Source organism: Saccopteryx bilineata, chromosome 4 (assembly GCF_036850765.1).
Source record: "Saccopteryx bilineata isolate mSacBil1 chromosome 4, mSacBil1_pri_phased_curated, whole genome shotgun sequence".
Lineage (NCBI taxonomy): Eukaryota > Metazoa > Chordata > Mammalia > Chiroptera > Emballonuridae > Saccopteryx > Saccopteryx bilineata.
In genome coordinates, this window is record NC_089493.1 from 280,814,826 (window position 1) to 280,840,820 (window position 25,995).

A 25,995-nucleotide genomic window follows, 5' to 3' on the forward strand; every position below is an offset into this window, starting at 1 on the left:
GGAGGAGGATGGGTAACTATGGGATAGAACTCCTTTGGTAGGACAAATTCAGCTTATATGTTTGTGAGAATGCCATTTATCTGAATCCTCAAGCTTATCAAGTTTGATATCTTTACTTTTTATCTCATCCATGGAAATGGAAATAAAATATGTTTATAAGCTCAGCTGATACATAGTAAGAGAGGCAGAAAGCATATCAGGGCTCACCAAGTCAGTCCTCTGATGGGATAAAGACAGTTCCCAAGGAGGCCCTCTTGGTCTTCGCAGGGTCACCTGCATCATTCTCCTTTTTCTTGGTACCCAGCCCGGCAGACGGAAGGAAAATAAGCTACAGAGATAGGAGCAGGGTTGACAACAATGACAGGTTCTCCCATGATTCCTTCTGGGAGATGAGCTTCCTGCTCATTTGCTTCCTCACCAAATATTTACTGGGCTCCTGTGGTGTGTCAGACACTGTGCAAGGCTTTGAAGGCCTGCCATCCTGCCACTGATATGAGACAGAGAAAAACAAACAGATCAGTGTTGGAGTTTCTTTACTCAGGTCACAGAGGTTTGGTTTCCAGTGGACTGGCATGGGGCACAAGCGTTGGCATTTTCAGATAAGTTACCAAGTGATTCTCCTGTGCAGCCAGGAACGAGAGCCCCTGGCGTGTGTAAGGAAACACTGGATGGCATTTTGCAACAAATGAGCTCTTGTCAACAGGGGGCCATGTGGATTTTAGGGAAACCACTTACCCTCCCCTCCTGCGTCTGTGCGAAATGCCATCCATGAGTGTTACAGCCACTTGTAATACCTCATGTCTTGGGGAGTTAGAATCAGAGCTAATGGGTGCAGGTGTCCTTTATAGCCTTTTGTGAATGAGAGTGAGAGTTGGTATTAGACTCTATTAAACATCAGGCTTTGATACCCATGGACTCAGGTCTCATCCTGAGGACTCAGTCAAGCTCTGGAACATTCTAGAACATTAGAGTCAGCCCTCAGCCTTGTGGGACTGAAACAGAGTCAAGAGCAGGCACCCAGAATCCCACACCTCCCCGCCTCCCTCGCTCTGTGTTTAAAACAGTTTGTTCTGTGTTCTACGGAGCAGTGAGCATGGGGAGAGAACTGCTTTTGCTTCAGAACCAAAGTGGGTGTCTGAAATCTGTTCCTCTCCCCCGGCTTCACGCTGCCGAGGACGCCGGTGCCAGAGGTGGCCAGAGCCTGAGCTACGGGATGCGAAAGGACAGGCTGAGAAGGTTAAGGGCAGGAGGGACAACCTCTGCTCTCCAGGCGGGAAAAATGTTCAGGGCCCTTGAAGAAAAGACCGTTTGGCATATCAGCTGCCAGGCCCTGGGAAGGTGGCCAACTTCCCCCATCACCTCCTGCCAGTCATAAAACCACCTTAGAAAAACCCAAAGCTAAACCTGAGCCTCTTCAGGGCCTCGCTGTGCAATTACATTTTGCATAAAACTCTGGCCTCCTTCCCTCTGAGGGGATTACAATGCCTTTGCTCCACAACGGTTTTGAAGTTTCAGATGTCAGTGGAAATGAAAGTGGTGTAAGGAGCTGCATGAAGTCCACGAAGAACATAGCTGATGGTTTCTCTCTTAAGTATTATTCTTCACTGGGAGGAAAGACAATTCCTTCTCCTCATGCAGCCTCCTTGCGCTCAGGGTGAGTGGGCTGGTTTGCAGGGGCATTGTGGAGCGCGCAGGCCAGTAGACCAGGAGACAGCAGTTTCTGAAAGAGGACATGGGTCCCTTTAGGTTTCTGGCATGCCCATGTTTTAGAGGACAGAGGATAGAGAGAGGAGCCCCCAAGCTGTTGGAGTCCGCATGGACAGATGAGCCTGTTATGCCCACCAGTCATCCCATCCTCACAGCAACCCCAGGAGATGGTGCTCACATCTCACCAGTCATCTCATCCTCACAGCAACCCCAGGAGATGGTGCTCACATCTCACCAGTCATCCCATCCTCACAGCAACCCCAGGAGATGGTGCTCACACCCCACCAGTCATCCCATCCTCACAGCAACCCCAGGAGATGGTGCTCACACCCCGCCAGTCTTCCCATCCTCACAGCAACCCCAGGAGATGGTGCTCACAAGTCCCATTTTATAGGTAAAGAAGCTCAGATGCACAAAGTGTAAGAGGTTGCCCACAGTCACATGGCTAATTATTGCAGAACTAGGACTTGAACTCAGGTTTGATGGACCCAGAGCCCATGCTATTTCCATTGCAAGGTTTGGACTGGTGTGCATGTAGGGATAGGCTAGAGAGTCTAAAGTTAATGTGGCAGGTCTGGGGGGGGGGCACAGTTGACTATAGAGTAGAGAAGTGGCATGGTTAAAGCCCCATGCAGCCATGAATAGGGTGAGTTGTTGAGATGCTGCAGTCCAGAGTGTGAATTCTGTCTTTAGGGGAGGGGCAGCGTTCTCCCCTGATGTGAGGCATGGAGATTCCTGACCCATGGGGAAAATAACAGTGACTTCCATTTGTTGCGCCTTTGATGTGTGGTGAGTACTGTACTGGATGCTTCTATACAGAGAGCGTATTTAATTCTTACAACTTGATGAGGAAATGCTATCCTTGCCAACAGTATAGTGCAGGGGTGAAAATCTTGGAATCTTAAAGGGAGGGAATCCTGATTCGCTGAGTAACCCTGGAGAAGTTGCTCTACCTCTGAATCTGTTTCTTCATTTATAAAATGGAGATAATACTAGTGCCAGTGTAGGAAGACGGTTGGGGGTGAGATTAAAGAATATACTACATAGAAAGTATTAAGCCACATGACTGTCATAGAGTAAGCACTTCTGGCATGTGCCCTGGTATAATTATATAATTATATCGACATACCCATTGTACAGATGTGCAAACTGAGGCTTGGAAAAGTTAAGTGAGTTCTCCTAAGACCAAATAATTAGCATAGGTACCTGAGTAGCCTCACCCCAGAAGTTACACTGCTATTTATTCTGGGAGAAGATATTAATGAGGATCATAGGAGGGTAACAGGGAAGATTCAGCTTGGATTAAAGTATTGTAGGACAGGGGTCTGGAGATGGCACAAGGCAAGGAGTTTGCACATACTCTTACCCAGATGGCCTTTGCCAAGCTCTTGGCCAATGAACTGCTAGCCCTATGATTATCTTTCTCCTTCCGAAAGTCCCCGGTGCAGTGGTACCCTGCTGTCTACGTGGGGAGCCAGATAAGGCTGCATTGGCTGACACCTCCGCCTTGTGTGCAGATCTGCTCCTGGGTGCGCTGGTCATGTCTAGCTCACAGAATGTAGAGTGAGGGCATTAGAGCATCCCACACACCATCGGCTCCAACGTCGAGCATGTTTGACCTTCACCTCCACCAATACCAGTGATCCCAAAGAAGTGTGTGTATGCGGCTTGTCTCAGAGACTCATTTTTTTTTAAATTGTGTTCCAACTTTTTCCTGAACATATGTCCTGAGAACATCCTTCATTCTTTGCATGCTCAGAGCAAGGAGATGCTTGGCCCCCGTGGCCTTCTGCTGTCACAGTGTACCTGGTGACTGGGCTTCCTCAGACACATCTTTGCTCTGTGGGAGTTCTTACATTTGTTTTAAGTTCGGAACTTTTCGGTCCCATTCCAAGAGGCACCTGACAGTGCCTGAGATTGGTGACTGTAACTGCCTTGCGACCTCTCACGTCTGTGCTTCCTTCTGTGGATGGGTTCTTTATGTTGTTGCCTTTTTTTTGGTATTTAATGAAGTTCTGTGGACACCTGCTGAGGATTATAGGGCTTCTATAATCTTCTTCTTATCAATAAAGGACACATTAAATGGATTTGGGACATTTGATGGAGGAGGGGTTCCTCAGGATAGTAGGGTGACGATGTTGAAAGGTTTTAGTTTTTGGATGTGACATTCAAGAGCCATATAAAACACAATGTCAGATACTGAAATCTTCCCTTTCACTTTATGTTAAAGCAAGGACATTCTTCCTAGGCTTCATTTGCACGTTCACTCACTCACGCATTTCCTCATCCTCCATTAACTGATATGTCATGTGCCAAGCCTTCTGCCAGGTTCTGGAGACAGAAAGATGAGGACAGCAAAATCGTTGCCCTTGAGCAGTTCATAGTCTTGTTGAGGATGATTTAAAATGATTAATCAATCCAAGAATATTGCATTTCTCCAAAAGCTACTGGAGAGAAAAAAGATAATTATCCCAAGTCTTTAAATCTGTTTGCCACTTTAATTGATTTAATTAGGTAAAATTCATAGAACTATAATGTTGGAAGGGGCCCAGAAGGCATTTATTCCTGTTATTTTCTCGCTGCCTTCAAGCCACACTACATTCAAATTATCTCCCCTAACCCATGCATTTTGGAAAAGGGGCATATTGCGAAGAACTACAGCTTTTGGCCCATTCAGATAAAACTTTCTATTCAACAAGAGCCCCCAGGAAAAACTATGCAGACTTGTTCAAAGAGTTGAGAAGAACAGTTACAAAGTAATGTTCTAAAAGACATGAATGGAATCATTCAGGCTTAACCCAGACACACACACACACACACACACACACACACACACACACAATGGAATCCTCATATTCATACAATTGAGTTGGTGTTAAGTGCACATGGTAAATACAGAAAGCACAATGAAAGCATGGCTGCGATACAATAAGGACCCTCTGAGAATCCTCTCAGTTCCCAGAAAGAGATACATCTCGGCATTTGTCTAACTCTGTTTTGTTAAAACACAGAGCCATACCTTCTGTCTCACTGGCATTTTTGCACCATGCTTTAAGCATCTGCTCTATGCAGATCTTCAGTGATCCTAAGAACGTTGTGGTTCAGATCCACAGGATGCTGGACGTGCAGTCAGAGCCTGACTTTGGACACTTACTAGCTGTGAGCCTCTTTCCCCCCTGCTAACAATGTACCAACCTCAAAGAAGCCTGTGAAGGTAATTTGTAAATCATACAACAGTATGCGTCACCTGCCTTTTCTAACTGGAAATTTGTTCTTGTGATTAGATCATAGACCTGGGGAGACGTTAGGACTATTAGAGGTCCTCCAACCCAACACAAGTTACCAGGCCGCTTTCCAGTGTGAAGCACTCAGCAACTCCCCTTATGCTCAGAATGAGGTCTAAGCCTCTGAACAGAACCCCTGAGGCCATACATGATGGGGTTCCTGCCAAGCTCATCTCATCCCCTCTGTTTCACAAACCGTGATGTAGTTACCTCCAGTTCCCCAGATAATCAAGATGCAGTCTCAGGCTCCTCTGACTCTAATGTCCACCCGTTTCCCCTCTTTGTCACCTGGATTCCCCTTTAGCACCCTCTTAGCCTCTCTCAGCTCCCAGTTTATGGACATTGCTCTTCCTCAGATTGCCACCAGATCTCTGAAGACTGAGAAAATGTCTGTGTCTGTCTTATACACCATTATCTCTCCAGGCTCATAAATGATGTTACTGCACGGTTAGGTGCCCTCCAAATAGTTGTTGATCAAGCAGATAAATGTCCACCCAGCTTTGATCATACTCTCTGTTATACAGGAGTCTAGAATTCAAGTGACAGAAATTTTACTCAAATTGGCTCAGATGAATGTGGGAACTTGTTGGCTTATAAACCAATAAAGGTCCAGAGTAAATGGCTACAGGCGCGGCGGACTCCAGGTGGTATGATGTGTCATCAGGAATCTGTCTCTATTTACTGACGATGTTTTGTCTCTGTTGGCTTCATTTTCCAGTTATGAGCCTGGGGGCCAGAGAGATTTCATCTGTTGGAAACACATGAGCTCAACGGGGTGGGGTGGATGGGATGAATGAGGAAAATGAGACTAGATGACGAGATGGCAAACATAACAGATGTTTGTCGCTGTATTGGGGTGTGGGCTCCAAGTTCAGGGTCTCTCTCATCTTCGTATTTTCGGTATCCGTTCCAGGGTGGGGTGTACAGTAGGTGCTCAGGAATGTTTGAGGATGAATAGCTATATGATTAATTTCCCCCACTTCTAGAAGGAGCTTCTTTAAGTCTATAAGACAGATGATGCTGTATAAACTGCCTTCTGCCTCATCCTATTTTCCTTTTCTGTTTTCTTTTTTTTTTACCTGTTGGCAGGATCCGACGTCTACCTTCTTCCAGTTTGGAGCGTCCATCCAGCAGCAAGCCACGGTCATGCTGAAGATCATGCAGGATTACGACTGGCATGTCTTCTCCCTGGTGACCACCATCTTCCCTGGCTACAGGGACTTCATCAGCTTCATCAAGACCACCGTGGACAACAGCTTTGTGGGCTGGGACATGCAGAACGTGATCACCCTGGACACTTCCTTTGAGGATGCCAAGACTCAGGTCCAGTTGAAGAAGATCCACTCTTCTGTCATCTTGCTCTACTGTTCCAAAGATGAGGCCGTCCTCATCCTGAGCGAGGCCCGCTCCCTCGGCCTCACCGGGTATGATTTCTTCTGGATTGTCCCCAGCTTGGTCTCTGGGAACACGGAGCTCATCCCCAAAGAGTTTCCATCAGGACTCATTTCAGTCTCCTATGATGACTGGGACTACAGCCTGGAGGCGAGAGTACGGGATGGCCTGGGCATCCTGACGACTGCCGCGTCCTCCATGCTGGACAGGTTCTCCTACATCCCGGAGGCCAAGGCCAGCTGCTACGGGCAGACGGAGAAGCCAGAGGCTCCTGTGCACACCCTGCACGAGTAAGAGGGGGCGCTTTGCTTGTCTCTCTTTGCTTGGGATCAGAGTTGGGTTGTCGTTGCTGATATTTATTTGTTTGAAGACTAAGAGCAATACAAACTCATTACTGAAAAGGGAGAATGCTGTGTATGTGCTTAAGGCATTTTTTTTGTTTGATTCTGCAGTTCTCTTTTCCTCTCCCTTTGTTTTTAAGTAACTTCATACTTTGTTTTCCTGCAACTTACTTTTTTTATTCAACAATATACCTTGGAAACTTACACTTGAGATCCATCTATCCATCCATCCGTCCATCCATTTTCTATCTATAGATATATTTCAAGTATGTATATGTGTGTATATATGAAGATATATGTGTGTATATACACATGTGTGAATATATGTAGATATACATATATGTATACATATATACATAAAAACATATATGAATATCTATAATCTTTGTAACTTACACATTGCATTCTTCAATAAGCACATACCACACTTTATTTATCTAACCTTTATAATGATAGGAATTTAGATTCTTTTAAGTTTTCTCCATTAGAAATGAAACTGCTGTGCCAACCATTCTACATGTCTCTTTATGCACAGGTGCAAGTATTTCTGTAGGGTTGACTCTGAGAAGTAGAATTTGGGGGTCATAGAGCATGTGCATTTTAAATTTTAAGTTGTCTATTGCCAGATTGTCCTACAAAGTAGCTATACCGAGTTATATTCACACCAGCAGTTTGTGAAATCACTTGACTTTCCACATCCTCACCAACATGTTAACATTTGAGAAAACTGCCCACACTAGTGCTCCTAGTCTCTGTTTGAGTGTGTATCTGAATTTCTTCCCTTCTCGTGTCCTAACTATTTCTGTAGATCTTTGGAAATCTTGGCAAACACCACTTTTAACATTGCATTCTATTCTATCACGTGCTCGCAATGTAGTTTATATAATGGCTCCCATCTTGGTGGACATTTAAGTTAAATTTTATGTTTCTGGGAAGTGTCATTGTTTTTTTTGTGGATCATCATTATGGCTTAGCTGTTGAGATTTAGAATGTTCACACTTGTACATCTATTTTGCCTGTTTTTGCCTGATGTTCACTGGTTCAATCCCTGGCTCATCCTGCATATAATAAGCAATGCAGCACCATGCGGAGGGACCGGGCTCTGGAGTTAGACTCGTCAGGGTTCAGACGAGTCTCAGCCACTTTCTGTATGACTTGGACAATCACTGTACTTTTCTGGGCTTCAGTTGTTTGTTGCAAAGTGATGATAATAGTATTGACTTTCTAGCAGCGGTTCCCTGATTTCAGAATGCAGGAGAATCACTAACAACGCTGATCAGGTCACAGATTGCTGGGCCCCATGATCAAAGGCTCTTATTTAGGAGCTCCGGGGTGGACTCCGAGAATTTGTAATTCGAGCACGTTCCTGGGTGAGGCTGATGTTGCCGGTCTGGGGAATTGCACATCGTGAACCAATGCTCTAGGTGTTGTTGAAGGATTGAATGAGGTGATGCGTGAAGAGTGTTGCTGAGCACGGAGCCCAGCGCCCAATTATTATTTAATGACTGTCAGGGTGATCAGCGAGGTTGTTTTTGGTCATCGGGAATGAGAGCCAGCAGATCGGTTTTGTTTACTGTTTACAAAGTAGCAACGTCACTCTGAAATGTCTCGGGAAGGTTTTAGGGCTTTGAATCTGCTGCAGTTCAGGGATTATCTCTGGGCTGGGGCTGGAGGTGTGTGTGTGTGTGTGTGTGTGTGTGTGAGAGAGAGAGAGAGAGAGAGAGAGAGAGAGAGAGAGAGAGAGAAATTGACATCACCCTGAAAAACTCTTAAATTAAGAAATTGTAGTCCTTTGAAATTTTCCCTTTCCCTGTCCTCTTCCTCTCTTTAATGATCTTGTTTCTCCATCACCACTTTCAGCATTTAAAATAATTGTCCAGCTATCAGAAAACAACTGAGATGAAGGAGCAGGAAACACAGGAGCCTCTTACGGAGGTGAGATTGCCGGCAGCCCCGCGATGGGGCTGGGCTAATGGATTCTTACTCTTCCTAACAAGAAGTGCCCTGCAGCCAGAATATTCAGACATGTATGATTTTGATGGAAACAACTCAATTTTAGGGCACTTGAAATATAATATATACAGGAAAAGGAATTTGAGAACGATAATTGGTAAGGCGTTCAGATCACCTTCCAGGGACCACCCTGAATTTCTTTACTCAAAAAAAAAAAAAAAAATCCTACTGCTGTGAAATAGTGTTGTGCTATTTCCAGGGGTTATGCCTTTGAGTGTAGCGATTTTGTAGACGATGTTTCAGCCTCAGAGAAGTAACGCGTCAGGGGTGGAGAGCCATCACCCACTGCAGGGCATTTAACGAGACATCTTTCCATTTATGGAGCATGGTGGTGCTCACCTGGTGTGGGAGGCTGGGGCCTGGCACCGGCAAGGCTCCTGACTTGTCCCCTGTTGTCACGTACTTCTGAAACATGCCCAAGGAAGAGTGGGACCTTCCCAAGGCTAGGCGAGGACTGGGAGCTTGAGGAAACCCAAAGAAGGCAGTTTTGAAGAGGAGGATTTAAGGGCTCTGTATCTTTTCATCCTCTACAAATCACTCGTACAATCCAACAGACCTTGTGCCAGCCCCTACATAACCTCGCCTCTCAAAGGAGGAACAGTCTGATGAAGGGGGGGAGGGTATTTGGGTAAATGCAAGCTCAGATAACAAGAATTCTTTCTTAAATATAGACAAGGAGGAAATATACGGAAAAGTACAGAGTCCAATCAAGCACCCACCCCAATACTTACCCCAGAGAACGAAGGTTAACATGTCACATGTGTTTCAAAATTAAAAGAAAAAGTAAACATTACTGATAATGTAGAAGTCCTGACCAAACCCTGCCCAGTCCACTTCTCGCCCTTTCTTTCCACGGGAGAGGAAACACTGCAAGAAGTTCGGTGTCATTCAAATCCCTCCACGTGTTCTATACTCTGATGGAGATGTCCGTGCAGCCTTAGGCCCAATAGCGTTCTTCCTTGGGCACAAAAAAAAATGGTATCTAATGTGTTAGGATTTCCTTTACCTCAACTTCATGGGTTCAAGATTGATTTATGAAGATATATATACATAATTCTAGCATATTCTCTCACTTGCTGTTTTGTATTCTGTTATATGTTTTCCATCTTTTATTTAAAAAGATGATGGTTGTTGATAGTAAGGGCTCTTCAGTCTGGATGCTGAAGGCAGAGAACAGATCTAGCTTCAACCCGAGTCGGACCCATCAGTTTCTTCTGTGTAGTCCAGGACTCTAGAGGTAAGGGAGCTCACTTCAAGCTTGCGAAGTTGCATTTTCAAATGGGTTTTAGCCTGACCTGTGGTGGTGCAGTGGATAAAGCATCGACCTGGAATGCTGAGGTTGCCGGTTCAAAACCCTGGGCTTGCCTGGTCAAGGCACATATGGGAGTTGATGCTTCCTGCTCCTCCCTCCCCCTTCTCCCTCTTTCTCTCTCTCTCTCTCTCTCATTCTCTCTCCTCTCTAAAAGTTAATAAAAGTTAAAAAAAATTAAAAAAAAAAATTATAAAAAAAAAAAAAAAAAAAAAAGAAAAAAAACAAATGGGTTTTAACGTCTTCTTTGGTAAAGCAGATAGTAGACGAATAGCTCTCATTACTCCCACTCTGTAGAAGGGGGATGCGAATGGCTTGAGAAGAGGTTCAGATGAGGCCACCCCTGGTGGTTTCTTGATGCGTAACTGGAAGGGCCTGGGATGCAGCTCTGACTGGTTGAGCACGACCAGTTATGTCCCTCGTTGGGCCTTGTGGATATTATTTGCAATCTTATGCACAGAGCTTGTGTAGTTAGGATATTGGAACAATGGCTTATTTCATAGGATGCTGGATTGGTACAAGGGAGGGCTTGCTGAGGGTGATCTGTTAGTGATATTACCGTGAATTTTGCATTTCTGGGATTTCAGAATTTTAAAAAGTGGGGGAAAATATTATTTATGTTTAACATTCCTGGTGTTACAGAAGGCTCTCTGAAAAGAGCAGTCAGCATTTCCCAAGTTCAAAAATAGCTCAGCCGTGTTATGCAACCTCTTCCTTGCTACTGCAAAGTTATTAAACATCTGTTCCTTCGCCAAGCACAGAGCAAATCACCGGCAACTCCCAGAACTGTGCAGGTAAACCACCACCTGTCTCGCTGGTGTGGAACCTAGGCTGTGCCGTCCGGTTATGTCCCAAGGATCTGGCCAGTTCACTGGTGGATGGGCCCCCTGGGAGGCAGTGTGGCCTCGTGGTTAAGAGTGTGGGCACCACCGACAGGTTGCCTGGTTTGAATCTCTGACCAGAACCCTCCTAGATCTAAGACTTGGGGCAAGTTTACTTAATTCGTCCAGGTCTGCTCACGCAGGTGAGACATGAGGATAGGAAAAGTAATTCATTCCCTCTTAGCCCACAGCCTGGCACATGGAGAGCCATCTGTAATGGTCACTATAACTGAGACAATGTGTGTGTGTGTGCATACTCATGTGTGTTCTACATCAGAGGCAACACGTTTTACACTTACCAAGGAGGTGATCACAGAAGAGATAGGGAGGTATTTTTTAGATCTAATGCTCTTGCCAAGGGGTTGGTTACCTTGGGGGAAATGTGGCCAAGGGGAAGAAGAGCAGTGTGGCGGAGAGACCTTCACGGGCTGGGGAATGGGACAGGATTGGTTTTGAGTGAGCCACGTACTGACCAGTTACTGAGCAGGTTTTTTGTTTTCTAAAATACATGCATGTGTGTGTTAGAGTCACCTCTTCTGGTTGTTGCAGAACAAAATGAAGGCATGTGTGTGTAACGCTTCTCGTTGTGCCTGGCAGGTGGTAGGCGTTTCATAAACAACTGCCATTCCTGCCTTCTTCTTATCTTACTATGATCATCATCATCATCGTTATTAGTACTTTAACTTACACTTGTTACACTGCACGCTCTGCACAGGCAGGGAAGTGAGGTATGCAAGTGTATTTTTTTTTCCTGTGTTTTTCTGAAGCCGGAAACGGGGAGAGACAGTCAGACAGACTCCCACATGCGCCCGACCAGGATCCACCCGGCATGCCCACCAGGGGGCGATGCTCTGTCCACCAGGGGGTGATGCTCTGCCCCTCCAGGGCATCATTCTGCCGTGACCAGAGCCACTCTAGCGCCTGGGGCAGAGGCCAAGGAGCCATCCCCAGCGCCCGGGCCATCCTTGCTCCGAGGCCATCCTTGGAGCCTCGGCTGCGGGAGGGGAAGAGAGAGACAGAGAGGAAGGAGGGGGGGGAAGGGTGGAGAAACAGATGGGCGCTTCTCCTGTGTGCCCTGGCCGGGAATCGAACCCGGGACTTCTGCACGCCAGGCCAACACTCCACCACTGAGCCAACCGGCCAGGGCCTGCAAGTGTATTTTTTAACAGCTGGATCACAACTCTATGTTCTGTCACTCCCAAGAGAGTAGGACGTGGAGAAGTTACTGCATCGGAAGTCAAATAGAAGTGCTCAAGTAGGTCTAGAGCCCAAACGAGTAAGAAAAGAACATCTTCTCCTGGGAGAATTATGCATTAGTACTGAAGGAACATTATTTGGCCTTAATTGATGATGCCTGACTTGACCACTTAGGTGTTTTACATTAGCCTCTTGATTTATGAAGTCAGGCCTGGGCTTTAAGAAGCGACATCACCCCACCTGGGGGGAAAGGGACGGTGGGTATGTAAGTGAGATTGAGTTTTATTTGTATCCAAGTTACGTCGATGTTTTTTTCAACCTTCATTTCTAAAAGAACCATAGGAGCAGTTCCTGGTTCAATGACCCACTAAGAGCCTGAACTAACCTGGTTGAGGCATATTTATATCTGATAACCAGAATAATCACTGTTGGTTCCTTCTTTAATGCCAATAAAAAAGCCTGCTCAGTTAATTCTCTGAGCTCCGTTGGAGTTAGAACTGGGTGAATGTGATAACTTTTTGCAAATATTTATCTGTGGGATCACCATATACTCGACAAACATTTCTGGCAGAGATACCAGGTACCCAGGAGACCAAGCCGTGCTGTGGGTCTGTGCTGTTTATCTATTGGGATTCGGGACTCAGGAACAGGGCATGTGGCTGAACCTTGAAGAGATAAGTAGTGAGAGAATCCAGGGGCAGGTGCCGCCCTGGGAACCGAAGTGTGGCCCCCCGAAGCTTGTGCCATGTGGGTTTTGACAGGGCTGTGTTTAAACCCTCTCATGATGTGGGTTGTCCTGGGCAAGTTACTTCACAACTTTAAGCCTTCATTTCCTTGATTGAAAACAGAGATAATTCTAACCAGAGAGGATTACGGAGACACTTAAATGCATGCAATACATTTAGCCTGGCATCTAGGATGTAGGTGGCACCCTGCAGATGTTAACTCTCCTTCCCTGGACCAGATGTGTAGTTTGAGCTGGACTCCTCCTGTGTCCTGCTGGACCCATAAGTGGGCTGCATCCCCTGGGTGTTCACTCTGAGAGCTAAGTCAACAGCCTCTCCTCGGCATCCTCTCTGCTTGTGGCATCTCTCCTGGAACACAGCCCTCTCTTTTTTGGCAGGAAGTCAAAAGCACCGTATGCCAACCCTGCAATGCAAGTCCATCATTTCCAGTTGGCAGCCAGCGAATAGCTTGACAAATGGTGGAAATCTGACGCCGGCAACTTGAGAGGACCAGAAATTAGCCGTGCCTTTACCTTGAGGGAAAGGTGGTTTGGGTTGTTTTGGGGTCATACATAAAATATAAATATCATTCCAATTGGCCCTAATCTGGATGCAAGTCTTTGGATTTGGGGGACCAGCATGCCTAACAAACAGATGTAGTGATCTGTTTCCCTCTGGGTTGAACATGAGGAAAGCTTTCATTTTAAAACTTGTTAATTTGGTGACATATACTAACAATTTGCTGCAACTCTCTTCTGGGAAAAGAGAAAGCGAAGAAAAGCACCATCTTTACCGCTCTGGTGCCTGCTGACAGAGAGTATATCAGGGGCAGAGGGTATTCATGTGTAAGAACTGGGATCGGTTCAGAGACCATGACATAGTCTAGGAGAGAGAAGACGGTGATTTGGGAGAAGTGGGTAAACTGAATGCATGTTTTGGAGGTAAAATTAGCAAGACTTGATAGATGACTGTGAGGCAATAAAAGAGAGATGATAATTAATAACGTCTCAGTTGGACAAGCTGAATAGATAGCGGAGCCTTTACAGACCTGGTGAAGAATCAAGTTGGGGGGAGAGTGACTCACAAGCAACAGTTAATTTCCAACATGTGCCATTGGACACAATTTTGAGACACCCATGCGGAAATCTCAAGTAAGCAATTGTAGAGGAGAGTCTGAGGTCACACTTAAAATACAATACACAGGTTTTGAGTTTATTGATGGCTGTTAAAGCCTCAGGATTGGGTAAGATCACATAGGGAAGAATGAAGAATCAGAAGAAGAAACAGGTCCATACCATGAAGAACTTCACATTAATTGGTAAATAATACCCGAAGGGAGAGGAGAATACTGGGGAGGAAGAGTGAGCTGTGAATTTCAGCTGTGTTTCTCCCCATAGAGACTTCCTATTCCAATCTTTTTTTTTTTTTTTTTTTTTTTTTGTATTTTTCTGAAGCTGGAAACGGGGAGAGACAGTCAGACAGACTCCCGCATGCGCCCGACCAGGATCCACCCGGCATGCCCACCAGGGGGCGACACTCTGCCCACCAGGGGGCGATGCTCTGCCCCTGTGGGGCGTCGCTCTGTTGCAACCAGAGCCACTCTAGCGCCTGGGTCAGTGGCCAAGGAGCCATCCCCAGCGCCCGGGCCATCTTTGCTCCAATGGAGCTTCGGCTGCAGGAGGGGAAGAGAGAGACAGAGAGGAAGGAGAGGGGGAAGGGTGGAGAAGCAGATGGGCGCTTCTCCTGTGTGCCCTGGCCGGGAGTGGAACCCGGGACCTCTGCACGCCAGGCCGATGCTCTACCACTGAGCCAACTGGCCAGGGCCCCTATTCCAATCTTTTTTGTGTGTGTGTGTGTGTATATTTTTCTGAAGCTGGAAACGGGGAGGCAGTCAGATAGACTCCCGCATGCACCCGACCGGGATCCACCTGGCACGCCCACCAAGGGGTGATGCTCTGCCCCTCCGGGGCATCGCTCTGCCATGACCAGAGCCACTCTAGTGCCTGGGGCAGAGACCATGGAGCCATCCCCAGAGCCCGGGGCCATCCTTTGCTCCAAAGGAACATTGGCTGCAGGAGGGGAAGAGAGAGACAGAGAGGAAGGAGAGGGGGAGGGGTGGAGAAGCAGATGGGCGCTTCTCCTGTGTGCCCTGGCTGGGAATTGAACCCGGGACTTCCACACACCAGGCCGAGGGTCTACCACTGAGCCAACTGGCCAGGGCCCTATTCCAATCTTGATTTTGCAGTGGAGCCACGTGGATGTCTATGCAGGATCTGCTGTATGATAGACATTGTGATCAGTACTATGGACTTTCCAAAGACCCATTGCTAACCTACCTGGGTTTAGTGCAACTTTGTAGGAAAGTAAAATTTATCTATTTATCTCAGGGTTAAACTACCAGAAAAAAATCCTAAGAACAGCGAGTCCTTTGAGGCAAAGGAAAGCAGCAGCATACTGGGCAAGAGCTGTGGAAGGGTGTCTGTCTGTGCTCCTCTTGGCATGAAGAACAGAAGCCCTCCTTGTTGTCCCTTCCAGGTGTGAGCTAGACAGCCAGAATGGATCTCTTCACCTGCTCTCTGCCTTTGTCCTCTTGCTTCTCTGCCTCCCCCACCCACCGCCGCGTGAGAGCTGCCGGCCTGCAGGTGGGACTGAGCCCTGGTGCAGGCGCCCGGTGCCTCGAAGGCTGGCGTGGGTCCCAGGAATCGAGGCGTCACTGTTACTCTTGGTGATGCTAGCTGGGTTCTGTGTGGGCATGGGAGGCCAGAAGCATTTTTACACAAGCCCCAAAGTTTGGTGAATGAGTTGGCTGACCTGCTGATGTGTGATACACTCCTACCCAAATCCCCATTGCCAGTTTCCTGAGGATTTGTATCATTTGGTTCCGTACTGTGTGAACACAAGGAATAAACACACACACACCACTCGGCTTCCTGTGTGAAGGAGAACAGCTCTCCCCAGACCTGTGCTCACTTCCTTTTCATTTCCACCACTGTTAATAAAAAGAGATTTCCAATTTTTAATGTAATTAATAGATCATTATGTGGGGAAAGGGGAAACTTAAAGTTTCATAAGTAATATTATGGAAGCATATGTATTTTAAAATGTGATAAAATTGAAGTACTCTAATGATACAACTCCCCCGTGTATTAAGTATCTCCTTTGGGCCAGTCACTTTACATACATTACCTTTAATCCTTTGCTGTGAGTTTGGATGGTTTTGCTGCAGGTAATAATTTCTGTGATTGAATTACAGTGTGTCCGTAAAGTCATGGTGCACTTTTGACTGATCACAGGAAAGCAACAAAAGACGATAGAAATGTGAAATCTGCACCAAATAAAAGGAAAACTCTCCCAGTTTCATACCTAGTCAGTGCAGTTTGATGTGGGCTCACGCACAGATTTTTTTAGGGCTCCTTAGGTAGCTATCCCATATAGCCTCTACAGACTCGTCACTGACTGATGGCCTACCAGAACGGGGTTTCTCCACCAAACTACTGGTTTCCTTCAACTGCTTATCCCACCGAGTAATGTTATTCCTATGTGGTGGTGCTTCGTTATAAACGTGGCAATATTCACGTTGCACTTTGGTCACAGATTCGAAATTAGCGAGCCACAGGACACACTGAACTTTCCTCTGTACCATCCACATCTCAACTGGTATGGCCGTGGGCTGCTCCGCTGTATACATGGTGTTACATCATCATCTGCGCATTCGTACATGCTGTCACATCATCCTACAGAAACTGGGAGGGTTTTCCTTTTATTTGGTGCAGATTTCACATTTCTATCATCTTTTGTTGCTTTCCTGTGACCGGTCAAAAGTGCACCATGACTCTACAGACACACTGTATTTGATTGGAATTCCAGAGGTAGGGTGGACTTCAGGTGCAGTATGATCCAGGTTATGATTCTTTTCCCTGTAATCTCTTGACTCAGCTCTTTGGGAAGTGCCATTTTTGGTCTCATACAGCTTCTTTTATGACCTAAAGTTTGCTGTCAGTAATACCTGACATAAGTACTTTGTGGCCAAACTAGGTCTATGCCCATCTTTAGACCAATGACATCCATTTTGAAGCTACCATGTACTAAATGCCTTAATTTTGGACTCCTGACCCAGTTACTAAGAAGGCAAATAGGATTAGGTTAAACCAAACCAGACATACTCTTTGAACTGGGGTAAGCTCCCCCTGAGGACCACGGATTCTAATGGGAGGAATGAAGTCTCAACACTTACGAGTTCTGTTAAAAATGAGGAAGAGGGAAATGGATGCTGGGTAAGATGGTCAGCAGGTCAATTATAAATCATAATAACTCGTATTATAGATGAGAAAACTGAACACCAGAGAAGTTAGTTACCTTGACAGAAAGCCACACAGGTAATAATACAAAATGAAGCCAGAATTTAAATCCAGTTTCATTTGGATGTAAACCCCATTATACTACTTTCAGAGGTTGCAAATTGACCTGAAGTTGTTGTTGTTGACTAATAGGATGGTTTTACTGTTTTCAAAATTGTAAGAGTTCAAGAAAAATTGTAATTTTTAGTTAATCTAGAAGAATATGAAGAATTGATGATAATCCCACATTCCTACCTGGAAGTCTTAACAAATTGGGGCATTGCATTTGCAAACCCTTCACTCTTCAGGGTGAACCTGGAATTCCCTCCCGACTGTATGTTGCTGTGCCGGGAGGGGGGTTTTGGGAGAGTGTGTCAGCCCTTTCCGTTCAGTTTGATGTGGGTATTGTCTCGTTCACTGGGTGTGTGGGAGTTGCTCAGACAACTTGTGGATTTCTTCCGCAGCGAATCATCCTGTGTGTAGCTCATGGACATCAATGCTCCCTTGGGTAGCTGCAGATTCAGTGTGTCCATGGGAGGAAGTGGATTAAGGAGCCTTTTATGTCACCATCTTGTACTGGAAGCTTCCTCCTGCCTGGAAAAGGTCAACTGGATGTGAGAAGTGACCTTTAGATCAAGAAAGGCCTCCCAAGCTACCTTTGTCCCAACCTGGACCACTTACTCATTTGTATTACCTCCATGGCCTCTTTAAGCATTTTATTTTATCATAATGTGTCTTGTATTCACTTTATTAGTTTTTATCATAATCATCATTATTTATAGTCATTACAAAGCTAGAACTCGAGTGGTGGGTATTAGAATGAGTGAAGACAGGGAGTTTTGATACCTCCCCCCCCCCTCCAGGGACCTTTATCTTGAGTCAGTACAAGATCTGTGCAGACAAGTAGGGTCTCTCTCTTGCTTTGTGCTCGCAGCTTCACTGCGCAAACATCTGGTGAAATCACAGCTGGTTCATGATTTTCTGTGACTGGAGTCTCCACGGGATTGGAGAGGTGCCTCTAGTCTTTAACTTACATTTTCTCAAACCAAAATAAAATGTTCTTTTAAAGTTTCAAATGGAGGTGTCAGGGAGATAGTCATCTGGGACTAAGTGGTCATTTTATGTGGCCCAGGGTCATAAATCTACTTCTCCTGTCAGCTTTACAGGTGACAATTTGAGTAGTTTGTGCCTAAATGGCTGCCCACTCTTCAGCAGGTGTGAGCTTACTGAGTGACCCAAGGAGAGTTCCCACTTGTCAGATGGGATTAATTTATAGGTGTTCTTCTAAAGCTGGGAGGAAATATTTGTTCTGGTAGGAGGTGGGGTGAGCATTCAGCTTTTCTGTAATATCCTGACATTTGTCAGGGGAATGACAAATGATGGAGTCTGATGGAACCTCTGTTGTTTATTAAGGGTCCCTACTAAAAATGTTAGTTTATTTTTTAAACCTAGTAAAGTATATAGTTCTAACTTGATTTTTTTTTAAATGATACTGAGGTTTTCAATGTTTGCTATAAAAATAACTCTTGGCCCTGGCTGATTGGCTCAGTGGTAGAACGTTGGCCTGGTGTGTTAATATCTCAGGTTCGACTCCAGGTCAAGGCACATAGGAAAAGAGACCATCTGCTTCTCTACCTACCCTCCACTTCTCTACCTCTCCCACAGCCATGGCTCAATTGATTTGAGCAAGTTGACCTCAGTTGCTGAGGATGGCTCTGTGGAGACTGGTACCTCAGGCACTAGAATACCTCGGTTGTGAGCATGGCCCCAGATGGGCAGAGCGTCGTCCCCTAGTGGGCTTACCAGGTGGATCCCGGTGGCATGCATGTGGGAGTCTGTCTCTTTGCCTTCCCACTGGAAAATGAAAAAAAACAAAAAGTTGCATTTGTAAATTCTAACTGTTAGGGGTATGTTTGAGAGATATAATGGTCATAATTAGCTCCATTAAATTTTATCATTTTGGCTTCCACTTCTGACCAAGGTAAAGCAACAGGGATTGGAGACATTCTAAATAAAAGAACTGAAAATGGGCAAAATTATATGACATGATGATTTTAGAGACCCTGGATATCAGACAAAAGAATATAGGAAATAAACTACGTGAGTCCTGTGAATGCCCCACCTCACTGCCTTGGAAATAAGTCCCATGAATGTCCCAGATCACTGCCTTGAGAGAGTTTCCAGGCTGGAACTTAAGGATGGGGAACCCAGGTAAATCCTGGAAGTCTCCGAGCTGAGCCACTGAAGATGAGTTCAGGACGCCAGGGCAGCGAGAGTCTCCAAAACAGTATCTGAGAAAAGTGACCTTCACTAATGGAGAACGCTGGAGATCTGCCAAAGGTCCCTCTTGAGTATGGAGCTGAACACAGATCAATACAAGTCGGTGAAGGAACCAATCAGGCCAGAGAAAGGAACACGCCAAAGATTAGAGGTAACAGTACCCACACTCAGTGAGTCCGGGAGTAGTGTGTTGTTCCCACCAGCCAGACTGGGAAGTGTCATCTTTGTGGAGGATTGGGTTGAGCACAGAAAATTCTTGCCTCAATAATGGGAAACTGTTCGTCATTCAGACACAAGGTACGTCCTCCAGTAACAAAGTCATGGGACAGATGACTCAGTTAGTTTTTGCTCAGGATGGTCAGGATTGTTGTCCTTACAGTGGTACATAAATGTGAGGGCATAAGGAATGGGTTTACTGACAAAAAGAATAGAAAACTGAGTCCAGATGGGTGTGGGTGTAATTCTCAGGCAATCCGTGTTCCTGTTCATCATGAAAGTTTTTATGTGATGGTGGAAATAGAAGTTGTATTAGTCAGGGTTCTCCAGAGAAACACGGGCGGGGGGGGGGGAGATTGGGGGAGGGAGAGAGAGAATATAGATATTAAGGAATTGGCTCATGTGGTTATGGAGGCTAAGAAGTCCCAAGCTCTACAGTCAGTTGGCTGAAGACCTAGAAAAGCCAATGGTGTAAATTCTGATCCAAGAACTGTAGCCTTCAGAACCAAGAGCTGATGTTTCCACTTGAGTTGTGTCAACTCATGGAAGTTAGGGAGCAGGAGTGCCCCGCTTATTCGTGGGAGGGTTATTTTGGTTGTTGTTCTTTTTAGGCCTTCAACTGATTCAATGAGGCCCACCCACTGGGATAAGCAATCTCCTTTACTCAATCTGCTGATTCCAATATCAGTTTACCTAAAAACACCATCAGAGACACACCCAGAATAATGTTTGACCAAATATATGGGCACCTCATGACCCAATCAGATTGACACATAAAATTAACCATCAGAGAACGCAAACTAGGATTTGGAACATTGGGTTCTAATCTAAGCTTTGCTCTTATATATGGCTGTCATCTTTGAAAAGACTTGAATTTTCCTGGGTCTCAACCTCTTCAGCTTTTGAGTATAATCATCTGGAACTGAACTGCATGAAGTCAGAGCAGGAAGGAATGCTACAAGATCACGTAGACCAATCATGTTGAAGTCTTTTTATTTTTTGTACAGAAGCTCGTAGATGCTTGTGCAGTCATCATGATGCCTAAAGAGTGAGTGGTAATTCCAAACCTTTTTATTTTTTTTCCCATTCAAGAAAACATTAGAATGCCAGCGAATGATGATGGTGACTCTGCCATAATTTATACTTTTTAAATAAATAATTCATAACATTTGGCCCAGATTCATAAAAGATATTATTAGTTGCAGCAAATTATTTTCAACTTGTTTTATAACATCAAAAATCACAAATTAGCTCTCTGTGCTTTGTTACTAATAAAGAAATTGAGGCCAAGAAGTCACAGGGTTCATTTTTCACTAACGATAGACTAGCTAATATATGCTAAGAGCCCAATTTGTCTTTCTCCCAAGGCCAGGTGTGTTGCTTCCACCACACCAGTCCTCTCCTTCTAGGTGCTATGTGATTAATAATAATAATGGGATGGTGATGATGGATGATGCTGCTGAACTTCCCTTTAGCTGTGTAGACCAGTACGGAGCATCCATAGACATTAATGAATGTGTTGAATGAGTGAATAATGGCTCTGATCTAGATGCCATGTTGAGCATTTCTATTTTATTCTTTTCTTATTTTATTCTCGCAACAACTCCATGGAATAGTTGGTATTACTATTACCATTCTCACATGAGAGAAATACCCCAGATATAAAAATGACTTTCCCAGGGTCACCTAGTGGAGTCAGGATCAAGGTTGCCTCTGGCTGTAGCACCGATCCTCTGATTTTTCTGGCTTCCCAAGGAAACACGAGGCTTGTGTTTTCAGGAGGCCCAGAAGTCTTCCAGCACTGTGAAGCACACACAGAGGTCCACCCAGTGCGGGCAAGAGTCATTTGCTTGTCTTTTGAGTTAATCTATCACGAGAATGTGATGGATGGGAATTCATTTTGTAAACCACAAAATCTTCCTGAAAATGTTACTATTCTCACCATCAATATCAATTATTATTATTGTCAGTATCATGGAGATTGATGTTTGGTATCGCCAGGAATAAAGCAAGTGGAGAACAGAAGGAGAAGCTAGTATTTCCTGGGAGACTTTTTGTGAGACTAGCCAAAAGCCCAATTGCCTAGTCATCACCCCCCTTTAAATTGTTCTAGAATGAGTCCCTTCAGATTCTGTGCATCCCTGAGGAGGGCTGCTGAATATTAACTGGGTGAAAAAAATTAAGCAAAAATGTCAACAAGGATATCTCAATAATTTTGGCTAGCCAGGAGGGAGGAAAGAAAGAGGGAAGCTAATATTTAATTTTGATACTGGGTATAAGCCAGGTCATAATGGGGTTGTCTGCCTTGATTTTTAATGTATTCTCATAAATGCAGGGAAGCCTAACCTTAGGCAAATGTCTTCCACTCAATATAGGAGATAGGGGAGGAGCCATCATGCCCCTGAACTAGTTACAGATTTTGAGTTTAATAAATCTTCTGCTTTTGAAACAGCCTACTTCTTTAATAGACTCAAAGCCCTGAACTCAGGACTCAAGGTGTTTGTTTTTAGTCAACTAGGTGAAACAGAACAAAACAAACAATAAATATAGCCCCTGGCATCTGTTAGCCGTGTTCACCGACTGATTGCCTGGAACTCGTTCATTCATGTGTCCGTTCCTTCATGCCTGCATTTGTTTTCACTCACTTACTCTTTCTGGTATTCAGCACTTAATATGTGTCTCATAACTGCAGTAGGCAGCATAATACTACCTACTTGCTTCAGGTACGAGACACACACAGTGATGAGCAAAACAGACAGAAGCTCCCTACCTAGAGCTCCTGTTCCGGTGGGGAGACCAAAAATCAATGAATAAACACATAATGTCCAGTTGGCATTGACAGGGGATAGGAAGAAAAATAGTGCAGGGTGAGGGGATAGAGAAGGAAAGGGTGTTCTTTTAGATGAAATGGTTGAGAAGGTGAAATTTTGGCAGATGTCTGAGTGAGGTGAATACAAAAGTGATGTAAAGATCTGGGGAAAGAGTGTTCTGCATAGGGGACCAGCAAGTGCAGAGGGCTGGAGCTGGGAAATCACTAGAACAGTTTGAGGAACAGCCAGACGGCCAGGATGGCAGAAGCAGAGTGGGCGATGGCACAGGCGTTGGGAGAGGTAGACCACACTCTGTTGGGTCTTAGATCCCTGGTGAAGGTTCTGTGTTTTGTTTCAAGTGTCATGGGAACCATTGGAGAATTGTAGCAGGGGAGAGAAGTGGACTACTGCAGTGACCCCTGAGCTTGCCCAGGCTGTATCTGGAGTATCATTTGCTTTTTCTTTCCCCTGACCCATCTCATTTCCTGGTTAAACTGATCTAATAGGGAGAAATTCAGGACTCTTGGATATATTGGCAAGTGCGCAGATAGAGGCCTGGAATTTCTGTGGCCATATTTCTACCATGGAAGAAATCAGGTTGAGGATAAAGGTGACTCACACATGGGACAGAACTAAGAGATTTATGGTACAGAGAGTCAGCCAGAGCCATGAACGTCACCTGAATTCCACCCTCTTACTGAGCCTTTCAGACCTCAACCAGGAGACTCCCTTAGCGGTGTGTTTGTTCAGGTTGATTTCTGCTAATCGCAACCAAAAGAACTTTGATGAATATGCATATTTGGCAGCTAATCTGTAGTATTATGCTAATTAGTTCATGACAATAGCCTTTAAATTAACGTGGTTGTCTTTCATAAAGCTGAATTTGACCAATAAGAGGATATTATAAATAAAAGTTTCAGGAAAATTGTTTTACCCAAGACAACTATGGCCTTTTTAATTCCAGACACAAAACTCCTTGATCGCCATCATCTGTGCTTTGTATAGATCGGCAGCCTTTGGAGAATTGCAGCCTATAAATCCACAGTTTTGGAATCAGATTCTAGCTTTTCCTGCCACTTATTAGCTACAGAGCAGATGACTAAATACATGGGATCTCATTCTTGTCATTTGTAAAATGGAGACAATACTGGTCTCTGCTCATAGTGGGGAGTTTATGTTATGGAAAGCAGTGAGCTCAATGTCTGGCAGATGTGGAGTGACCTATGAATGTCAGTGCTTGTGTAATAATGTAATTCTCAGAATGACCAGGGAAAGTGGGACAAAAAATGTCACCTCCATGGCAGAATTGCTCTGTATAGCTTAATTGTGTTTCATTATTCTCACTCCCTGGGGCTTTTTAAAGAAAAATAGATTTTTAAAAATTTAGAAAGGTAGTCTTAATAACCAAGAGAGCGGGGAGGAGACGGTCCTTAGAGAGGAAATGAGAGGGAGGCGGTGGTGACATTGTGGAGTAGAATGCATTAGTGTTGCTGTTAACTTGCTCCTTAAACAATAAATAGACACGCGGAGCCATGTAACCATGTCTTTCCAGAAGAGGTTTTTTTTTTAGTGTAAGAAGAACATGGATCCTGCTTCTGCTTAAGAGTGAGATGCTACCATATTTTATATGGTCTGAGACCCAGCAATTACAAAGTGATCCTTATTTCAAAAAGGTTAAAATGCAAAATAAAAAAGGAGGCATCTTAAAATTGATGCACTAGAAGAGTGGTAGTCAACCTGGTCCCTACCGCCCACTAGTGGGTGTCCCAGCTTTCATGATGAGCGGTAGCGGAACAACCAAAGTATAAATAAAAAGATAGCTTTAACTGTAGTAAGTTGTTTTATAAAGATTTATTCTGCCAAACTTAGTGAAAAGCTGACATAAAGTACTTGGTAAGTAATTATTATTATATGCTTTAACTTGCTGTAACTCTGCTTTATGAATTTTATAAAGTAAAGTTACTTCCCTACTTTATAAATCACCATTACTGTGGAACCGGTGGGCGGTTAGAAAATTTTACTACTAACAAAGATACAAAAGTGGGTGGTAGGTATAAAAAGGTTGACTACCCCTGCACTAGAATAACAGGGCCTGCCCTGTCCAGTGCTCTAACTACCTATAAGGTAGGTGATACCCTCACTTTACAAATGAGAAGATTGAGGCTCTGAAAAGTTAAGTGACCTTTTCAAGATCATATCATTAGTGGGCAAGAGTCACAATTGCTTTTATCCGTTCACTTGAAGACTTTATCTATTGCACACTGTCAAGCCCTGCAAGGCATACACCAGCGAAAACAAGAGTATGGTTATAGCCTAATAGGGAATTTAGACAAAAATGAGAAGGGAAGCAAATAAATAAATTACACTTTCTTATGGCTGCTGAGGAGAAAAGATACAGGGTACTGAGATGGAAGAAGTTCAAGAATGGGAGGACACATCTCTATGCAGGTTGAAGAGAGACTGCATCTCTGTGGAGGTAATGTTGCATCTTAAAGCAGAAGGATGAAAAAGCAGACATGAAAAGAGGCAAAGATAGTCATTCCAGGCAAGGGAACAGAGTGTGCAAAGTCCTTGAGCTAGGTCAGACCTTGATGTTTATAAGGAAATGACAAGAAAAGAAGATGTTATCATGGTAGACTCAGTTCCAGGTCTCTCTGAGCATAGACAACATTACTTCTGAAAGAGGGATGGTTGAGTGTTTGAAGGGTGAGAAAAACCATGGAGCAGCGACTGTCAAAGGGTGCTAGTCACCTCCTCACATCAATTACTTAATCCTCCAGAAGATAATTCCTTTCAGATTATGTGATCGACTCCATTTCTGTCCTGTTAAAGCTGAAAGAGATACTTGAAGAGTTTCCATTTGGGATCTGGTGGTGGAAGAAGAGTGGTGGAAGAAGAGCTGGGGGTGGATAATTCTTGTTGACTTCAGCCAAGCCCTAACCAAAGCTGCGTCATGGACCAGCTCCTCACTGGAACACTAGGTGTCTCTGTTAACCCACATAGCGGAACACACAGTGCATTTGCCCTGGCACTGCGGTGGCTCTTAAAGTTGTACTGTTCAGTCCTGAATGGTTTCATCTTAGCACCTTTCTTCCCAGCAGAAGGCATTTGAAAATTAGAGAAGAATGAGAGGATCACAATTTATAAATGCGTGCACATTCAGAGTGTATGAAAAACTCCCATTCCCAACCTCTTGGTCCCCTTGAGAAGTTGAGGGGCTCCTTAATGTAACTTATTCTTTTTACTTGTCCCAAGGACTTAGGTCATGAAGAAGCTTTGGGTATGGAAGGGTCTGTGGATAAGAGGACCATCGTTTTGCCTGGCTCTCCATCTACATAGCCATAATTAATAATTATTATAATAATATTATATAGTTCTTTTAGATTTGAATAAACAATATCCTTTAATCCTTGTAACAATTCGGAGTCACATGAGATTGTTCCCACTTAACAGACAAAGATAATAAAGTTCATAGAGGTCATGAGACATAATCAAGATCACAC

The 25,995-nt window shown here is 44.6% G+C and overlaps 1 protein-coding gene across 1 annotated transcript in view; it reads left to right on the top strand.

Moving 5' to 3' along the window:
• GRIN2A (glutamate ionotropic receptor NMDA type subunit 2A) overlaps positions 1 to 25,995 on the top strand; it is a 409,746-nt gene that overhangs the window by 242,969 nt on the left and 140,782 nt on the right. Inside the window, exon 4 of the mRNA XM_066274896.1 lies at positions 6,081 to 6,673. Coding sequence (XP_066130993.1) covers positions 6,081 to 6,673 — 593 coding nt within the window. The remainder of the gene's footprint in view (positions 1 to 6,080; positions 6,674 to 25,995) is intronic.